General features: G+C 42.4%; 1 protein-coding gene across 4 annotated transcripts in view; it reads right to left on the minus strand.

Annotated features, from left to right (window-relative positions):
- Positions 1-4,204: 4,204 nt before the first annotated feature.
- The window catches only part of XYLB (xylulokinase), a 61,508-nt gene continuing 44,842 nt past the window's right edge, over positions 4,205-20,870 (minus strand). For 3 of the 4 annotated variants that reach the window (XM_080796889.1, XM_080796892.1, XM_080796890.1), the window contains one exon: positions 10,935-20,243. In XM_080796889.1, the coding sequence (XP_080653015.1) occupies positions 20,206-20,243 (38 nt within the window). In that variant the 3' untranslated portion in view covers positions 10,935-20,205. Of the gene's footprint in view, positions 4,250-10,934; positions 20,244-20,870 lie in introns of those variants that run through there. The other variant, XM_080796891.1, reaches the window with a different exon arrangement.

The raw sequence follows: 20,870 nt of genomic DNA on the forward strand, positions 1-20,870 counted from the left end.
GTTCCGCGGCGCCGCCCCGCGGACACCCGGAGCCCGCGGGCAGGGCCGCGCGGCGCTCTCGGGGCGCGCAGGGCCCAGCGGCGGCTGCGCTCTTCTTCCCGCTTCTTCCTTAGGTCTCGTTCCCCGCGCGCTTCCTGCGCCTTCGTCCCCGGACAGCGTGCAGACTCCAAGGGCCGGGCGGCGGGGCCGGGCTCAGGGCCGCTGCGGGTGGCGCAGGCTGCGGCCCGGGCTCCGGGGCGACGCGGGGACCGGGGGACGGCGGCGGGGTGCGGGCCGGGGCGCGCCCGACTCAGGCATAGCGCGGCGGGGCTGGGCCCGGGCCCCGGGCGCAGGGGCCGAGTCCGGAGGGGCCATGAACGGGGGGGAGGGGTGGGGGGAGGGGAGCTGAACCGAGTCCAAAATGGCTCCTGAGCCGCGGCCGCGGAGCCGAGCCAGCGGGGAAACCCGGATGTTGGATACAAAGAGGCGGGCGAGCTGGGCGGGGAGGGGGAGGGGAGGCGGGCCCTCCGGCCGCGTGGTCCGCGCCCCCCTGAGGGGCGGTGCCCCGGAGAAACAACAACAAGGAGGCCCCGCCCCCAGCCCCCGCCCTCCGCCCTCCGGGAGGTCGCGTACCACCGCCGGACTTGAGGGCGAAGCCTTGCGCGCTGGCAGGGGTGGCGGCGGTGGTCGCTGGGACGCGGTGGGCGCCGCACCTGTGATTCTTGCTCCGTGCTAGAGCCCACCCTCCCGAACGCACTGCCCTGCGATGCGGGCGGGAGTGGGTGGACAGTCCCCGGACTCGCCAGGATTCCCCTCCGCGTCTCCACTTCCCCACCTTTGAAATGGGGGTCAGTGTGAACCGTGGGAAGGTCATGTCTTTCGTGCCGAAGTAATCGGCAGAAAAGCCTATCTTTTCTGAAATGACAGGTAGCCCTCCATGTCTGCAACCCTAATACACACACACACACACACTCTCTCGATCTCTCTCTCTCTTTCTCTCAAAGACATCTGGACATCCTGGAGTTGGACCCACCTGTGTGAGAGAGGGCGCTGAGCCCCTCCCTGCACAGCAGCCGCAGGTGGAAAAGGACCAATGGCAACTGGTTTCCCCAAACTTACCCTTGTCCTCAGCACTCCCACCGCCCCCCACCCACCCCTGCTTCAGTGTGTACCTTCAAAACTGTTCTCAATTGCCTCCAGTCCACCCAGTTGAAGATCTTGTCTGGCAAATGGTTCTGCTGTCCTCTTCCCCTGCCACGTTCCTCCTCGGGGCCCCTTGTTCTTCATCTCAGATTCCACTCTCCTTATCACACAACCAGAGCTTGGGAAGGTCACGATGGGGCTCCCAGCCAAAGAGGGAAAACCCATCACAACTCAGGGATGATGTGCAGGATCCTTGGATACAGAAATTGCCCCTTGGCTTCTCATGACTTGCCACAGCCTTTCTTGGAGCAAGGTAAGAGCAGGGTAAAGGCAGCCAGGAAGGAGGCGGTGCCTGGAAATCAGAGTTATTTCACTTCTTTAAGCCTTTTTCCTTACGCAGGAAATGAAGAGGTTAGATTACTCTGCTTTGCATTTTTCAAAAAGCAGAAACCTTATTGAAACTAGATATTATGTAAAAGTCCACCATACAGAATGAAATTGCCTTGATTGACGTTGAAATGAGGGCCCACCACCCCCCAGTTTCAAAAAGCATCAGGAGCATCTGGATAGTGGCCCCAAAGTGTGGCATGTTTGGAGTCACCACCCAGGAAGATTTGAGTCTCTAAAGGTCCCTTCCAGTTCTGGAGAAATCCTGTGGAAAAGGACAGCACCTCCTTGCCACAATCCCTGTGTAGGCCTTTTAACACAGGATTGAGTGCTGCTGTGTGCTGAGCGAGAACCAGTGTAGTATGGGATCCCCTGGTGGTGTATCCGGTATTTGGGTAATCCTACAGGAGGCTGTATGGATAGATACATGATGGCAGGGAGAGCAACTCCACATTCAGAATGAGTGGCTTTTCTAGAAAAGATAAATCGCTGCCTTCTCCCTGCTGGGAGATAGCAACTATAAAATCCACTGTGGCAACAATTAGATTGGCTGGTTCCTCTCTTCTATTCCACACCAGGATAGGTATCATAATGACTCAGGGCGGTCCAAGTTGCCAACACATCTGTGTCTTCCACCTTGATGTCTTGATGTCTCTGGGAGCTCCAAATTTGTATATCTAACTGCCTACTTGACATCTCTATTTGACAGCCTACCAGCTGTCTCCAACCTGACCTAGCCAAAGCAGAGTTCCCCATTTTCACAGCAAATCTGCTTCTCCAGTTGTCCTTCTCTGAATCAATGGCATAACCAAACAACCAGTCGCTCAAACCAAAACTTTATGAGCCACCCTTGATTTCTCCCATATTCAGTTCATCAGCAAGTTGGCTTCAAAAACATATCAACCATCAAGCCACGTTCTCCATATATACCATAGCACCCAATCTCTCATATCTGGACCCCTGCAACAGCAGTGAACTGGAAGGGATTGTAACTAGTCACCTGCTTTCATTCTTCCTGTTATATAATACAACTTCTACACAGAGCCTGAAATGATCTTTTAAACCTGGAACTAGTATCACATTACTCCCTTCCTTAAAAGCCTCCCATGGCTTCCTGTTACAATGCCTAATAAAGCTTTACATAATCAACCCTTCTTCCTCTCCAACTTCCTCTCCACCTCCCCATTATCCCCGGACACACTGGTGTGCTTTCTGCTCCTCAAACACATTAAGGTTGTTTCTACCTCAGATCCCCTGCGATCCCCATTGCCACTGCTACCTGACTCTCTTGGAGAGCTGAAATCTATATTGCTGAGCTCATGAGATTAGCCTGTAACTCTGCTACCATTTTGTTCATGAACCAATATTAGGCTGATAGGGAAAGATGATGTGGATATCTGAAAATGAAGTTTGGTTTGGGTTTTCTGTTCTTCTGAACTACAAGAACATTAAATACCTCATTTGGTATCAGAAATGAGGTAACTGGAAGCTAAAAGGCAAAAAAACAACAAATGTCTACTATAAAACATACGGCAGGGAGTTCTGTCACTCAGGAATTCTGTGTTTAGGACCATTCTTCCCCTACTCCCCGTCCTCCTCAATGGTCACAGTCAGAGACCAAAGAATTGGGAAGAAACAACTGAGCATGACTTCCCTCAGTATCAAGCTAATGGAAGAAGATGGAAAATTATAGCATTAAAATATGACTTGGTATCTGAATTGTTATAAGGCATTATATTGTGAAGGTTAAATGCATTTATTTGTCAAGATAAACTCTTAAAATAACCACAACTTTTGTAATTTTACTCTGAGAACTCTTCATTAAAAAAAAAAAAAAAGTGAAGGGGCACCTGGGTGGCTCAGTGGGTTAAAGCCTCTGCCTTCAGCTCAGGTCATGGTCTCAGGGTCCTGGAATTGAGCCCTGCATCAGGCTCTCTGCTCAGCAGGGAGCCTGCTTCCTCCTCTCTCTCTGCCTGCCTCTCTGCCTACTTGTGATCTCTGTCTGTCAAATAAATAAATAAATCTTTAAAAAAAAAAAAGTGAAGTGGCCCCAGCCTCTCTCAGTTCATTGTTTAAAGATATGCTATGGTGGGTTATTATTATGAGAGATATAGGGTAACATATATTAGAATAGTGGGTAATTTAGTTACAGCAGTACCACATTAAATGATTTCAGAGTGTACTATTCACCCTATATAATGGGGGTGGGTGCATAATTCTTTGGCAATACAATTCCCCCCAAACTTAGTAAGCTATCCATTTATTTCCAATCTATTCCATGTGCCATCAATGTTAAAAGTTATTTCCTAGACAATTCTCAAACTGTTTTATTTCTTTTCTTCCTATCTTCATATTTCTCCTCACACTCTCTCTTAACTTATGGTGACCACATTCGGGTCAACTAAATTTAATTGAGTTGGGTAGAAAGTTCTCTCAAATAGATTAGATTACACCGTGGTAATGGGAAATCCTCAAATCTCAATGGCTTAAAACAACCAAATTTATTTTTCATTCATGCTACCTGTCCATTGTGAGTCACCAAGCAAGTTATATTCACTGTAACAACTCAGTGACACAAGCTAATGGAGGTTACATTTTGATACATGCTTCTACTATTGCAGTGAGAGAGGGAAAGTAAATTGTATTCAGGCTCTTAAAACTTCTATCAGATTCCAGGAAAACGGTAGCTAGGTTGGTGGCTGCATATATTTTGAATTCTTCCATAGTTCTCACAGAGCAACTGCATGGAAACAAAAACAAAAAACAGAAAACCCATGTACATGTACAAGAAAACTAGGTGACAAGGTTTCCCCCCAAAACCCCAAAAATACAAGCAAATGGAGATAAACTATGAACTACCAACAGCAATGCAATCTGCATGGACTAGTATCTGTGCAAAGGGAACATGAAGAACGCAGCAGTGTAGATAAGGTTCCTGAGAAAACAGAATCCCCAGACGGCTAAGAGAGATTCATTGGAAAGCATGGTTCAATAACAGTAGGTGAAACTGGGATGGGCTTCCCCAGTCTGACCACAAGTGAATGCAAGGAGACTCTGGTAAGAATAGAAAGAGCTAGAACAGTTTGTCCCTGTGAACTTTTAAAACTAATTAGCCAGGGACACCTAGGGTGGCTCAGTTGGTTGAGTGTCTGCCTTTTGACTTGGGTCATGATCCCAGGGTCCGGATCGAATCCCACATCTGGCTCCTTGTTCAGTGAGAAGACTGCTTCTCCCTCTGCCTGCTGCTCCCCCTGTTTGTGCTGTCTCTCTCTCTCTCTGACAAACAAATGAAATCTTAAAAAAAAAAAAAAAAAAAAACTGACTAGCCAGGCTTCTGTTTTAGATCAGATTCCTTCACTAAGGAGAAACTTCTAGAAATGGAATCAAAATTGAGCTGGATAAGATTTTTCTTCCAGCCATCACACAGTAACTGGAATGGCTTTTGCCCTTCTACCATAACAAGAAAAATGGACAAGATATAGGAGGGAACTATTTTTGGACATTATACAAGCTGTAAGACCTGAGAGAAGAGAAAAAAATGAAAGGAGCCTTATGATTGACCCTGCTTTCTGCCTGAAGACAAATTCCAGTCCACAATGCAGGACGCATATCCCAAGCAGAGCCTGGAAACTTTGCAGAGTTGAGAACAGAGAATGAGATCGAAAATGGAGAAGGCTGCAGCAAATTTAAGAGCAAATTTTACTCTGGCGGAGTACCAGAGAGGAGGGAATTACATAAAGAAAGCTGGACATCTGCAGAGGAGTCTCCTTGTGTCTTTTCCTGAATTCTGAGTTATACATGCATACAATGAAACTCCATGGGGGGAGAGAAAGAAAGACAGAAGCTGAATAGCTCCAAGAACTCACACAGGAAAGGGAAGTTTTTATAGTTCTAACCATCCAGAGTGGAAAGTCCTCATTAAACACCCAAGACCGTCAGAGTGGAAACACAAAGGGTCATTCCATAGTAGTGGAGGTAAACTAGCCAAGAATAAAGACTCCCCCTATAAGTCCACAATAGCAAGCCTTGAATTGATCCAACTGATACATAAGCAATTTAAGTATTTACCAGACAAAAGTTTAACACTTTTAAATGAAATTCAACAAATTCTGACACTCTGCAATAAAACATTAACAATGCCCAACATCTAATAAAAATTTCCTAGACATGAAAAAAAAAAAAGGAAAATGTGACCCATTAGCAGGAGAAAAATCAGTCAACGGAAAAAGAAGACAGAGATGATGGAATTATAAGTCAAGGATTTTTTTTAAGCTATTATAAATATACTGAAAGATTTAAAGGAAATATGAACATAATGAAGAGAGAATGAAAATATTTCCAAAATGGACTTCTAGAAATAAAAGAAATGTAGTATCTTTTCAAAAAAGATTAACTGGATGAAACTGACAGCAGATTAAAACACTACAGAAAAATAAGTTCTATGAATTTGAAGACATAGCAGTAGGAACCAGCCAAATTAAATATGGGGAGAAAAAATGACTAGAAAAAAATGAACAGAAACTCTATGCCCTATGGGACAATAACAAATTGTCTAACATGTCTAACTGAAATCCCAGAGAATACAGCAAAAGTATTTGAAGAAATAATGGCTAAGCTTTTTTCCAATTTCATGAAAACTAGAATCCCATAGATCCTAAAATCTTAATAAACACCAGGGAGGATAAACACACATCACAACACATCACATCACATCACATCACATCACAACACATCACATCACATCACATCACATCACAACACATCACATCACATCACAACACATCATATCACAACACATCACATCACATCCTGCAGCTAACATGCAGTTTGTCGTAAAAAAAAGAAAAGAAAAGAAAATCATCTCCTAAGATCAGGAATAAGGCAAGGATGATTGCTTTTCCTACCTCTAGTCAACATTATACTGGATGTTCTACCCATTGCAACAAAGCAAGAAAAAGAAATAAATATTGGAAAGGAAGAAGTAAGACAGTCTTTTTCCACAAATGACATACACAGAAAATCTTACACATTCTTTTTTTTTAAGATTTTATCTATCTATCTATCTATCTATCTATCTATTTATTTGTCAGAGAGAGAGAGAGAGCGCGCACAAGCAGGCAGAGTGGCAGGCAGAGGCGGAGAGAGAAGCAGGCTCCCTGCCCAGCAAGGAGCCTGATGCAGGACTTGATCCCAGGACCCTGGGATCATGACCTGAGCCAAAGGCAGCAGCTTAACCGACTGAGCCACCCAAGTGTCCCAGAAAATCTTACCTATTCTATGAGCACAAAATACTATCAGAGCTTATAAGTGAATTTAGCAAGGTAGAAAATACAAGATCAAGCAAAAACCCATTTCTGTATGCTAGCAATGATACCACAGAGCATTTCTATAAGCTAGCAATAAACAATTAAAAATGAAAAATCCTTACATCAGCATCAGAAAACATTAAATATATATGAATGGCCAATGAGCACATAAAGATATTTGACATCACTAGTTATTGGGGAAACACAAATCAAATACCACTTCACACCCACTAAGATGGCTATTATCAAAAGCAACAACAACAAAAAAACAAAACAAAACCAGAAAATAACAAGTGCTGACAAGGATGTGGAGAAATTAGAATCCTCGCAGACTGTTGGTGTGAATGTAAAATAGTGCAGCTGCTGTGGAAAATAATATGGTGGTTCTTCAAAAAATTAAACACATGGGGTCCCTGGGTGACTCAGTGTGTTAAGTGTCTGCCTTCAGCTCAGGTCATGATCCCAGGGTCCTGGGATCGAGTCCTTGCTCAAATTGGAGCCTGTCTCTCCCTCTCCTGCTCCCCCTGCTTGTGCTCTCTCTCTCAAACAAATAAATAAAATCTTTAAAAAAAATTAAACACAGAATTACCATATAATCCAACAATTCCACTTGCAAGTACATGCCCAAAAGTATTGAAACCAGGGACTTAAACAGAAATTTGTACATCAATATTCACAGCAGCACTATTTGCAGTATCCAAAAGACAGAAATGACTGGACTCAAACATCGAGCAGCCAATGAATGTATAAATGAAATGTGGAGTACACATAAAATTATTCAGCCTCACTGCGTGGATGAACCTTGAAAACTCTTTGCTAAATGAAACAAACAAGACACAAAAGGATGCATGTTGTAGGATTCCACTTATAGGAAGTATCTATTTTAGGTATTCATAGAAGCATTCATAGAAGCAGAGAGTAGAAGAGTGGCTATCAGGAGCTGGGGGAAAGGGAATGGGAGTTGTAGTTTAATGCTAAAGAGTTTCTGTTTGGGATGATAAAAAAAGTTCTGGAGATGGACAGTCGTGATAGTGGCACAACACTGTGAATGTATTTAACGGCCTTGAATTATATACATAAAAATAGTAATAGTAAACTTTATACATATTTCTGCACTATTACAATATACAATATAATATAGAATTACAATATACATAAAATAGTAAACTTTATGTATATTTCTGCACAACTTAAAAAGCACTTAAATAACGATGAATTTAACAAAATCCTTGTAAGACATGTTACACTGAAAATTAGAAAACTTAGGGATGCCTGGGTGGCTTAGTCAGTTAAGCATCTGACTCTTGCTTTCAGCTCAGGTCATGATCTCAGGGTGGTGAGCCTGAGTCCTGTGTTGGGCTCTGCATGGGGCGTGGATCCTTTTGCTTAAGAGTCTCTCTCTCTCCCTCCATCACCCTCCATTCTCTCTCGCGTGCTCTCTCTCGCTCGCTCAAAAGAAAAGAAAAGAAAAGAAAACTTAGCTGAGGGGAATTAAAGCAGTATAAATGGAAGGAAAGAAGTAAATAAAAATGGCCCGTGTTTGGGGAATCAGTACACACAGATCTTCCTTAGTCTTTTTTCTTGTGTACCATAATGCATTCAACTGGTCCTATGTTAATCAATACTTGCTTTTTTCCAAATATTTTGTTTTATTAATACTTTCACAATAAATGACCCTGTATAGATGTTTTGTATGTTGGAGTTCTGTCTGTACGCAGATTCCTAGAGAAACTGTTAGATCACATTCATACTTAGTTTTGTTAGTTGTACTCATACCAAGCTTCACAGCCTTGGTGACAGAGCATTTTATCAAACTTTTGGATGTTTGTCAATTTCATAGGTGAGAAATGATATCATAGAGAGGTTGAGCATTTTTTAAAACGCTTAAAAAGTATTTGTATTGTTTCTGTGTATATTTTGTTGTTGTTTGTTGCTGACCATTTTCTTTTTTTTTTTAAGATTTTATTTATTTATTTGACAGAGAGAGATCACAAGTGGGCGGGGGGAGAATCAGGCTCCCTGCCGAGCAGAGAGCCCAATGCGGGACTCGATCCCAGGATCCTGGGATCATGACCTGAGCCGAAGGCAGAGGCTTAACCCACTGAGCCACCCAGGTGCCCCATTTTCTTTTTTTTAAGATTTTATTTATTCATTTGTCAGAAAGAGAGCGCACAAGCAGAGGGAGCAGCAGGCAGAGGGAGAAGCAGGCTGCCCACCGAGCAGGGAGTCCAATGCAGGACTCAATCCCAGGACCCTGGGATCACGACCTGAGCTAGAGACAGACACTTAACCGACAGAGCTGCCTAGGCATCCCTTGCTCATCTATTTTTACATGTGTTTTGTACATCTATTTTTATACCTCTATTTTAAGTATTTTAACTTTTTTTCTGCTATTGTAATTGGGCTCTTGTCCTTCACAACATATCCTTTTTATTGATTACATATGTCAACACTGCTTTTTATATTAAAAAACAATGTTCTGCTACTTTACTGGATTTTCTTACTCGCATTATTTTTAACATTGATTCTCTTAAGTTTTATCTCTTCCTTTCCTATTCTTATGCTTTGGTTTTATCTGATCTAATTGCACTGGCTACTACTTTAATACACTATTAAATAGTAGTGGCGGTGGTGGACTTCTTTGACTTATTCCTGATTCTAGCAGGAATGACTCTAGTGTTTCTTCATTAAGTAGATGCTGCCTTTTACCAGGGTTGGGGTGTTTTTTTCCTAATCAGAAATGAGTGTTGAATTTTGTCAGAAGACTTTCAACAGCTATGATCAAATTGCTTGACTTCTTAGGTCTATTAAAATGGGGAACTGTATTCATTGATTTCCTAATACTGGACGACTCAGGAATAAGCTGCACTTGACCATGACAGATCATCTTCAATGCCCTATTGGTTTCTGTTTGTTGATCTTTTCATTTGGGATTTTCTAACTGATATTAATTCAATAATATTTGATAAATTCATCATTTATAAATCTGATTTTTACTAAATCATAGACAGTTTGACAAAACTGCTAATAATTTCATTAATATTAATAAGAGATTGATACCGGGGACGCCTGGGTGGCTCAGTCGTTAAGCATCTGCCTTCGGCTCAGGTCATGATCCCAGGATCCTGGAATCGAGCCCCGCATTGGGCTCCCTGCTTAGCAGGAATCCTGCTTCTCCCTCTCCCATTTCCCCTGCTTGTGTTCCCTTTCTCACCGTGTCTCTCTCTGTCAAATAAAGAAATAAATAAAATCCTTTAAAAAAAAGAATTCTTTTTAATTCTTTAATTCTTTTTTTAAGGATTTTATTTATTTGAGAGAGAAAGAGAGTGAGAGAGAGCATGAGAGGGGAGAAGGTCAGAGGGAGAAGCAGACTCCCCATGGAGCTGGAAGCCCGATCTGGACTTGACCCTGGGACTCTGGGATTATGACCTGAGCCAAAGGCAGTCGCTTAACCAACTGAGCAACCCAGGTACCCCCCAAGAAAAGAATTCCTAAAAAAGAAAAGAGATTGATATGTAGTTCCTTATTTTGTATAATCGTTATGAAGTTAGGTATTGTAGTAGTTATCTATTGTTAAAATAATGCTGCCTAACAAGCAACTGGAAAGCTTGAGGCTTACAACAGTAAAAGGCTTACTGCTCCTGTGACTGAGGTGATTCTGATATGGGCTGGGCGAGCATACACATCTGTAATGTCGCCAGTTGTTGGCTGGAGCACCTGGAACAACCAGGCTCTTTCCATGTGTCTGTCACCTTCTCATGTTATCATAGTAATGCTGTTCTTGCAAGAAACAGAAAACTCACTCATGCAAGTTATTTCAAGCCTCAGCTTGCATCTCATTTACTGACATGGCCGAAGCGCGTCACACAACCAATTCTGAGTCCAAATGGGAGAGCGTGGCAAAGTTGTGCAACAAAGCATACGGACACAATGAGGAATGTGGGGGCGTTTCTGCAACTATCTCAGTTTTCCCTCATGGCCAGTTATACACACCATTCCCATATGTAAAATATACACATTCTCATCCCAAAGCCCTGCAAAAATCTCAATCAGGTTTAGGATTTCACAATCTAAGTAAAGTCTGGTTGTGCCCACTCTTTTTTTTTTTTTTTTGAGAGGGAGAGAAAGCACGCACTTGTGCACAGTGAGGGCTGCTGGAAGAGGGAGAGAGAATTCGAAGCAGGCTTCGCACCCAGCGCAGAGCCAGATACAGGGCTTGAACTTACGACCCTGAGATCAAGACCTGAGCTGAGATCAAGAATTGGACACTCAAACGAGGAGCCACCCAGGTGCCCCTGGCCTACTCTTGATCCAAAGACATATGAACCAAAAAGTCAAATTACTTGCTTCTCAAATAACCAACATAAGTGGGTAGAAACAAGTGCAAGATCATTGCAAAAGCGCTATCATTTGGAAAGTGTAAGGATGAAAGCATATAGCAGTCACTTGCCCATAGCAATTTTAAAGTCCCACTCGGAATGTATAACCAGGTCCCCCTGCTGGAGAGATGGGGAATGGTTTGTGATTAAGGCTTCATTCCTTGGATGTATGAATTATCTATTGCTGTATAGTAGTAACTACTGTTATAACCACAAACTTAGTAGATTAGAACAACATCCATGTATTATCTGAGTTTCTGTGGGTCAAGAATCTGGATATGGTTTACCTAGGTCCTCTAGTCCTCTGCTTCAGAACCTCTCACAAGGCTCTAATCAAGATGTTGGTCAGAGCTGAGGTCTCATCTGAAGCTTGACTAGGGAAGGAATCACTTCCAAAGTCATGCGGATCCAGCTGCTTGTGAATTGCTGGACTGAGGGCCTCAATTATTTGATGATCATTAGACAGAAGCTGCTCACTTCCCTGCCATATGGGTCTCTCCATAGGGCAGCTTTCTTCATCAAAGGTAGCAAGGAAGACTCAGTAGAGCCTGTCAGGAAGATAGCAGTTATAATCAAAGGTAACATAATTACAGAAGTGACTCCCCATCACCTTGGCCATTTTTTATTAGAAGGGAGTTACAGGTCCTGCTCACACTCAGGAGGTGGGAGTAACACAAGGGTATGAATACATTATAGGTCATTTTAGAGTTTATCTGCCACACTGAAAGTGGCATCCAGTCCACCATTCTCCATGGCTCCTTGGTTTCACCCTCTACATCTTTCACTTTGCATTGCTCTCCTTGGACACTTCTGAAGAGGGCATTAGAAAACAGGCCTTCTGAACAACTTCCTCAGTCTGCTTCCTGTCCAAAGAAAGTTGGGGGGCCCGGAGTCTTTTTACATTAGTCCCTTCTAATCTAGGTTGATGTCACTTTTATTAGTATAGCTCCATAAAGACGTTCTGTGGATCTTCTGTGTCTGATCTGAGTCCACTCTCTACACCAAAAGCCATACCCAATCATTTTGAGATATCACTTGCCCTTTGGGCTTAATCACGATACTTTAGGTATCAGGCTACTGTGGGACAAGAATCTTATATTTCCTGGAAGTCATTTTAATCAACTGGAAAAGTCCATTAGACGATGCCTTGATTCTTTCAGAGGTCTTAGCAAAGTGTCTTTCAGCCCTTGATTTTGTTTTTACCTAAAGCTGTATCGTTAAGTCTGATATCTTTGTAGGCTTAAAGGAATGGAGATGAGAAAGTTGTTGTTCTAGCACCTTTACGTTCCATCTAAACTGTACTTCAAATCTGGTTAGTTCTTTTCTGAGTAATAGTCAGCTGACATTTTCAACATTCTGCCTAGAAATGTCTTTTCTCAAGCCCAAATGTTCATGCGGTACATTTTCTATCTTCCAAGTTACCACAGGTGCTCAGTTTCTTTGCATTTTTCAGCCCCCTAAAATAATTTTCTCACCATTTTTCCAAGCCCCACCCAGAGCCCAGCTCCAGTGTCACAGATATTAATTTTTTTATTTGGCACCAATTTGTGTATCAGTTATCTGTAACTGCGAATAAATCACTTTAAATCTTTTTTTTTTAATCACTTTAAATCTTAATGCCTTAAAATAATAAACGTGTATTTAGCTCATTGATCTGCAGGCTGGGATTTAGGTTGGACCTGGCTGGGTAGTGTTTCTGGTCTCACCTGGACCCATTCACAAGTCTGGGACAGTTAGTGACCTTGACTGACCCAGGATGGCTTTGGTCAGGCAAGGTTAGGCACAAATAATTCATAATAAAGGCAGAGAGCAAAATGAGAGGAATCTCAATGGCATAAGGACTTTCCAAGCCAATGCTTGCACCTTGTTTGTGAAAATCCCATTGACCAGACTTGCATGGCTGAGCCCAGAGTCAGAGAGGGAGGGCACAGCAAAACTTCAGGGCCAAGTATGTAGACATAGGGATAAGTGGAGAATTGGGGCTATTTTTGCAACCTAATATTAGGGATCAATGTTGTATTTGCTTCATAAAAATCTGGAAGTGTTTCTTCTTTTCCAGCATTCTGGAATACATTATGTAGCAAAGGGATTACCTGAACGATGAAAGTTTAGTAGAATCCTGTGAAACCATCTAAACTGGAGCCTTTTTCATCTTATAGCTCTTTGATAATCTTTTCTAGTTCCCTTATGAACTAGAAAGGCTTAAACTTTCTCTACTGGAGTCATTTTAGTACCTAAGGTCATTACCATTTCATCTAGGTTACCAAATTATTTGCAGAGTTGTACAAAATAGTCCTTAAAATTAAAATTTATTTTGTTTTAATGTCAATTTTTCACTAGTATTTTTACTTTTGTTATTTCTACTTCCTCCCCCTTTTACATAAGTTAGCTAATGGCTTGTCTCTTCTGATTGTTTTTCTTTTTACCTTTTTAAAGATTTTTTAAAATTTGAGAGAGAGATAATGCAATCAGGGGAGGGGGCAGAGGGAGAGGAATGAGCAGACTCCATGCTGAGTGCAGAGCCTGATGTAGGGCTCTATCTCACAACCTGAGATCATGACCTGAGCCAACACCAAGAGTGGGACACTTAACCAACTGAGCCACGGAGGTGTCTCAGTTGTTTTTCAAATAAGCAAAATGCTCTTCGTTAATTTTATTTTTTCCTGTTTTCCTAATGTGTGATTTTATCATTACTTCTTATATCCCTTTTGGGTTTTGTGGGGTTTTTTGTTTTTGTTTTTGTTTTTTTTTTTTGCTTTTGAGTTGTATTTTTATTTTGCTTTTTAAAATCAATGTTACAGTATTTTAAAATTTTTGAGTATAATTGACACATGTGATAGTATTTTAAAGCTATTATTTCACCTATCAGTGCTTTAATTATTTCTCACAGATTTAATTATCAATCTTTTTTTAACAGCTCTGAAAGTTTGGTTTATATTCCCCCTTTGCCACAAGAGTAGTTCATAGAAAGTCTTTCTCCCGGTGAGACTTAAAAAAATATATTTTATTCATTTCTCATTTTATTTTATTTTACTTTTAAGATTTTATTTATTGGGGCGCCTGGGTGGCTCAGCGGGTTAAAGCCTCCGCCTTCGGCTCGGGTCGTGATCCCGGGGTCCTGGGATCGGGATCCGCGTCGGGCTCTCTGGATAGCGGGGAGACTGCTTCCTCCTCTCTCTCTCTCTCTGCCTGCCTCTCTGCCTACTTGTGGTCTCTGTCTGTCAAACAAATAAATAAAATTAAGTATTTGTTTGACAAACAGAGATCACAAGTAGGCAGAGAGGCAGGCAGAGAGAGGAAGGGAAGCAGGCTCCTGCTGAGCAGAGAGCCCGATGCGGGGTTCAATCCCAGGACCCAGGCGCCCCAATAAATAAAATCTTTTAAAGAAAAAGATTTTATTTATTTGACAGACAGAGATCACAAGTAGGCAGACTGTGGAAGAGAGAGATGGGAAAGCAGGCTCCCCGCTGAGCAGAGAGCCCAATGCGCAGCTTGATCCCAAGATGCTGGGATCATGACCTGAGCTGAAGGCAGAGGCTTTAACCCACTGAGCCACCCAAGCGCCCCCATTTCTCATTTTATTGCACTGTGGTTAAAGAAGACTGTATTGTCTCTATTTTGTGGAAATTAGATGTTTTCTTTGTGATATAACAAATGGCAACTTTCTGTGAGAACAGGCATATCCTCGATTATGTATTAGTATTCCTTATTAAAAGATGCGAAGTGCAATATATATTCAGAAGACATACAAATTCTTTTGGAATCTATAGGTGAAATCAAAGAAAATAATTTAAAGTTGAGAAATGAAATAATTGAGCTGTAACATTGGTAACTAGTATATCTTCATTGTGAATTGTGGTTTTTAGCATTATAGTTTCCTTCTTTGATTTAATTTTCTCCTGAATTTTACCTTTGTCATATATCAATATTGTAATCTTGCTTTTTATGATTTGTATTTGCCTATTATATTTTTGCCCATCTAATTTTTAGCCTTTATGGATCAATTACTTTAGATGTCTCTTGTAAATAACAGATAATAGGATGCTGGTTTGTAAGCAAATCTGAACTTTTTAAAGTTTTTATTTAAATTCCAGTTAGGTAACATACATATACATGTTAACTTATACATAACTAATACTAGTTTCAGGTGTACAATATAGTGATTCAACACTTCCATACATCACCCTGGGCTCATCACAAGTGCACTCCTTAATCCCCATCACCTCTTTTCACCCATCCTCCTACCCACCTCCCCTCTGATAACCTCCGGTTTGTTCTCTATAGTTAAAAAGTCTGTTTCTTGAGGCACCTGGGTGGCTCAGTCAGTTAAGCATTTGACTTTTGATCTCAGCTCAGGTCTTGGGTCTCAGAGTCATCAGTTCAAGCCCTGCACTAGGCTCCATGCTGGGTGCGGGGCCTACTCTAAAAAAAAGAGTCAGTCTGTTTCTTGGTTTGCCTTTTTTTCCCCTTTGCTCATTTTTGAACTTTTTTTTAATAGATGAGTTGAGCCTTTTAGTTTAGTAATTTAACTCTATGTTTGTTTTTGTATTTACTGGGTATGATGCTACATTCATTGCATTCTTCACTATATGATTTTTTGCTTTTATTATAGTATCTTTGAGCATTGAGGGAGATTTCTATCTTTATTCTGGTAATTAGCTTGTCCCCTTTCATAATCCTTTGTCTCCTTTTTCCTTACTTAAACCCCAACTGTTCGGTTTGTCAACTTTAAATGATACTCTTTGCCTTGTACACACTGCCTTTGCAACAAAGACCTCTTTGTACTGTCCGCCTCCTCTCCCTTCTTTTTCATTTATTTCACTGTGACTTCTACCTTGTCAAAGAATATCATTTGATACTATTCTACCACCCCATTTCCTCTTTCATTTTGGTTTTAGATCTGAAACTAAAGATACTCAATGCTTACCACCAGTCCTTTTGCTTAAGTTCCCCAATCATCTTTTAGTTGGTCGAAGCTTGTCTTGAAGTAAAATCCTGAGGGGTTATGAGTACAGTATTTTCCTGTGCTCTCACATGATTAAAACTTACACATATCGGGGCGCCTGGGTGGCTCAGTGGGCTAAGGCCTCTGCCTTCGGCTCAGGTCATGATCTCAGGGTCCTGGATTGAGACCTGCGTTGGCCTCTCTGCTCAGCGGGGAGCCTGCTTCCTCCTCTCTCTCTGCCTGCCTCTCTGCCTACTTGTGATCTGTCAAATAAATAAATAAATAATCTTAAAAAAAAAAAAAAAACCTTTTACATATCCTTGATATTTAAAGGACAGCTTAACTTGATACAAAACACTTAGTTCCTTTGTTTTTCTTTATACTTCTTGAAAATGTTGCTCCATTGCTACTTGCTTTTTGAGAAGTCTGACGCCAATTTGACGCTTTCTTTGTAAGAAACTAGCTCTTTTGGCCCAGAGGGGTTTTTTTCCTCACCTTCAAAACTTAATAGTTTGCTAGGATATTCATCATTCTGGGTCAATTTTTCTATGTAACAAAGGGGCCCTTTCAAGATAAAGATTTAGGTCTTCTTTGTACTTTTTTCTCCTGGGGCATGTTTTTTGTTTTAAGATTGTATTTATTTATTTGTCAGAGAGAAAATGTGCAAGCGGGGGAACAGTAAGTAGGCAGAGGAAGAAGCAGGCTCCCTGCTGAGCAGGAAGCCTGATACAGGACTTGAACTCAGGACCCTGGGATCATAACCTGAACCAAAGGCAGACACTTAACAGACTGAGCCACCCAGGCATCCCTCTCCTGGAGTAGTTTTAACTATTAACCAATTCCACTGTCTTTTTTGGTAGCTTCTGGGAGCTCCAGTTTTGCCTGTGTTACTTCTTTACCTATCATTTTCGTTCTGTACCTTTTCAGCTTGTCCTCTGTATTTTTTGCTGTCTTAGCTTTTGTCATTCCCAACTTCTATATGCTTTACTATACTTGTAGTCATCTCTATTGATTTTGTCTTCCTATCTATGATGATTTTAATTTTTCACTCAAATTGTTTCCCAAGCTTGGTCATTTCTCTCTTCATATATTCCTGTTGCTTTTTCATTTTTATTCTGAGTTTTAAATTTTCCGAACTGTGGTATCTTTCCTAACCACAACTGTTGCAAAATTTATTTTAGAGTTCATGTTAGAGGGTTGTTATGGATTACTCTCTTTTGTTCTCTTTACTTTGGAGTATTTCCTCGGCTTGAAAAGTTATGATTCTCACTCTGTTTTCTTCCTGTATTTGTATATACAGTGAATTCCTTGTTCTATTTATGTTGACATGCTTGCAATAACACGCAACTCTTTGGGGGCAGAGGTAAAATGGATTGATCGAGTGGCTTTCTCTGTTTCTTGGTCCAAGAGAATCTTTTTCAATTGGTTAATGTTGTAAAGTGTCTTTAATAAGTAATGTCTAGGAACTAGGGGTGAGGAAGTTGTCCATTTTCTTCTGAATCTTTGACTTGCTATTGATAGGCTGTTATCTTCAGCTTTCTGCTTTCTTTTTCCCCTTCATCCACCAAGCTGCTAGGGATACCGCTTCCTTTCAAGACGACTTCATCTCTCACAGGAGAGATGCCGCTGGTCCCACTCATTTTCTAAATCTCTTCCTTTGACATCCACCTATCCACTGCCTTGATCGACCAGGTCTCAGACCTGGTTTGCAGCACTTTTCCACCCTGGGTGGAAACCATAAGTAGTCTGGTTTAATTGAGGTTCCAATTTAGGCAAGGGCCTGCAGCAAAGGTAAAATTGGGGGGATTCTGCAGGAAGCAGATCACACAGGACTTTACCTGTAAGGTTTTGTGATAATTTGAGCACTGAATAAAGGGGCCCAAAGTAAAACAGGAGGGAAGGAGAGAAAGGGACTGCTTTAGGAGTTAACAAAGGAATAACCAACTCAGCTTGGTGACTGATCTGACATGGGAAAGGGGGAGGACATCTGCATTTGGGGTTTGGGTTCCTCAATCAATGGATGGATGAACAGTGGTGTCAGTTCACTGAAACAGGAACACGAGAGGAGGAGGTTTGGGGAAGGACAAAGGAAGATAAGTGGAGTCTGAAGTACTCCTTTGGGTGAGAATTCTGGTAGACTCCAAGGAGAGTTCTGGATGGAAGCAAAGATCAGTGCTCCTGACACATAAGCAGTGGCTGAAACCCAAGAAGAGACGAAAACATCTAATAAAAGAGGACAAAATGGGAGAGAAAGAGGGATGAGGATAAAAACTGGGGGCCCAGCAATCATTAAGGACTACACAGAGCATTTGTACCAGTACGTAAGAAGAAATGGCAGATCAGGAAAGCAGGAGAAAAGTTGCAGAGAATGACTATCAAAAAGGAAAGGATAGAAATAATTACAGTAATGGATTAAAATACATAAAATATATTAAATGTATCCTATTGGCACTAAAAACAAAAACCTACTTGCTGTTAGACGATGCTTGGGAATCAACCCATTATTTTGAAAACTGGTGAACAGAGGAAAAAATCTATTTACCCAGCCTCTCCTAGCTCTTTTGGGTAAGTCGATACAGAATGTCTGTCACATAGAAGAATCCCGGGTAAATGAAGAGGAATAACAAGACTATATCCCCAGTGAACTAATGGAGCTAGGCATGAACATCCCTCAAATGAGAGAAAACCAGACATATGTGTCTCTTGATGGAAGAACACACCACTGCCTTATGAAGCTGTCTGACATAAACAGCAAATAATCACATGTGCATCAGATCAAGCCTCCAGGTCAGTGGTTATGAACCAGGGGCCATTTTGTCTTCCTATCCCCACCAGGAGGTAACGTGGCAATGCCTAGAGACATTCTGGATTGTCACGACTTGGGGAGGGCGTGCTACGGGCATCTGGTGGGTCAAGGCCAGTGACCCCGCAGCCCCCACAACCAAAACTTATCCAGCTCCAGGTCAATAGTACTGAGGTTGAAGAGCTCTGTCTTAGATCCAATCACAAATTTATAGGAAATACAGAAGATAGAGAATATGTTAAATGACAAATCAGAAACAGAATCAACGAAATCCAGAATTAGAGAAATTCTTCCTGAAGGGAGGGACGGAGGAAGGGAGGTGCTACCCTGTACCACCTGGGACAGGGCTCCTGCAAGTGGTCTGGTGTTCTGGGGAGCAAGGCAGCCAGTGAGCAGGGTGGATGGGAGGGGGCAGAAAGCTTGGTCATTAGGCCTGTCAAGCTTTTTGGGTGAGAGGCAGTGAGTTACAAAAGGTGGGCATGGGGAGGGAGGAGAGATCACGAAGGATGAAGGGGCAGATGCTGGAAGGTGACAAGGGCAAAAACTTGGAGGGGTGAGCAAGGAGAAGACAAGAAAGGAAGCTACTAGGAAGCTCTTCAGACCCTGAAATGAGGAGGGAGGCAGCAGCTGAGGAGATCAGTTTGGGGTTGGGGGCGGGAGGATGGACTGCAGGGTCACGGTATGGAGGGGGCGGATGGCTGTGGGTTACAGTTTGAGGAGGAGAAGCCAGAGTGAGAGTTGGGGAAGAGGTTGCTGGGGTTGGGGTACGGGGGACAGCTTTGTCTCCACCGTTCACCTGATTTAGGTCCCTGTATTCGCTTTACTTCTGCATTTGAAAGGGCACAAAGTCACAATTTTTACTGGATATATCCCAGACTCACTGCTTTATCTTGCCCCCCCCCCCCCGCCCCGAGATAAAGGACAGGAGAAGACAGCGGCTTTCCTGCCCCGGGCACAAGGGCACAGAATCAGTTTCAGTGTAACTGAAACTGTAACTGAAACAGTGTAACTGTTTCAGTCCATTTACATTGAGGAAGATGCGCTAAGGTGGGTTTCAGGTAGTCCCAGGCAGGGCCGGAGCACCGCGAGGAGTCAGACGGGCAGGCAGAGTCACTTAGGACAAGCAAGAGGATCCCTACTGTGCAGGAGGAACACGTATGTCTCAAAGTGGGATCCGTGAGCCTGGCAGGCAGGGTTAACAGGGCTGCCTGGGCCTGAGGAATTCACTCTGGAGGCCCCTGGGTCTGGGACAGGATTCTCTGCTCAAGCTTGGCGTACTGTGGGAGAAGGGCCTCGTAGACCTGGAGGGGCAGAAAGAGCAGTTTAGAACAGGGAGGGAGAGGTGCCTCTCATCTCTTTGCCACTTGCAATTTTAAAATTTAGCATGCCATGTACTTGCAATTTAAGTTGTTTGTGCTTGGCAAAAGAAAGGAGGCATCAATTCACAAAAGAGAAAATGCTAGTAGTTCCCAAACCTACAGCTTAAGATTTTTAAAAAATGCAAATCAGGACCAAAAAGTTTGTTATCAAACCTACAAAATGTTTAAAAATTCTGGTGAAGATATCTGGAAATGCCATCTTGTTGCACAGCTGGTGAAGTTGGTGGTGCAACCCTTCTGGAAATCAACTTGACTCTACATTGGTATTAAAGGGCTTGAAAATGCCCATAGTCTTTGGCCCAGTTATTCTACTTCTACAAAGCTCTCCTAAGGAAACCATCCTAAATGTAGGGTGCCATACCACTAACTGTCCAATCTCCTAAGACTACCATGGGCCACACACACTCTGTCCCTCAGGGTACAACAGGGTACACTGGAGAAACAAACTTGAGTGAAAGACGACGTAGTGGTCCTAACAGCAGTTTGCACAAGTGTCCAGGAAAGGGTCTCCCTGCCCCCTATGCTACAGCTCAGGTGCAAGGAGGTGAA

This window comes from Martes martes (genome assembly GCF_963455335.1).
Source record: "Martes martes genome assembly, chromosome: 1".
Taxonomy (NCBI): domain Eukaryota; kingdom Metazoa; phylum Chordata; class Mammalia; order Carnivora; family Mustelidae; genus Martes; species Martes martes.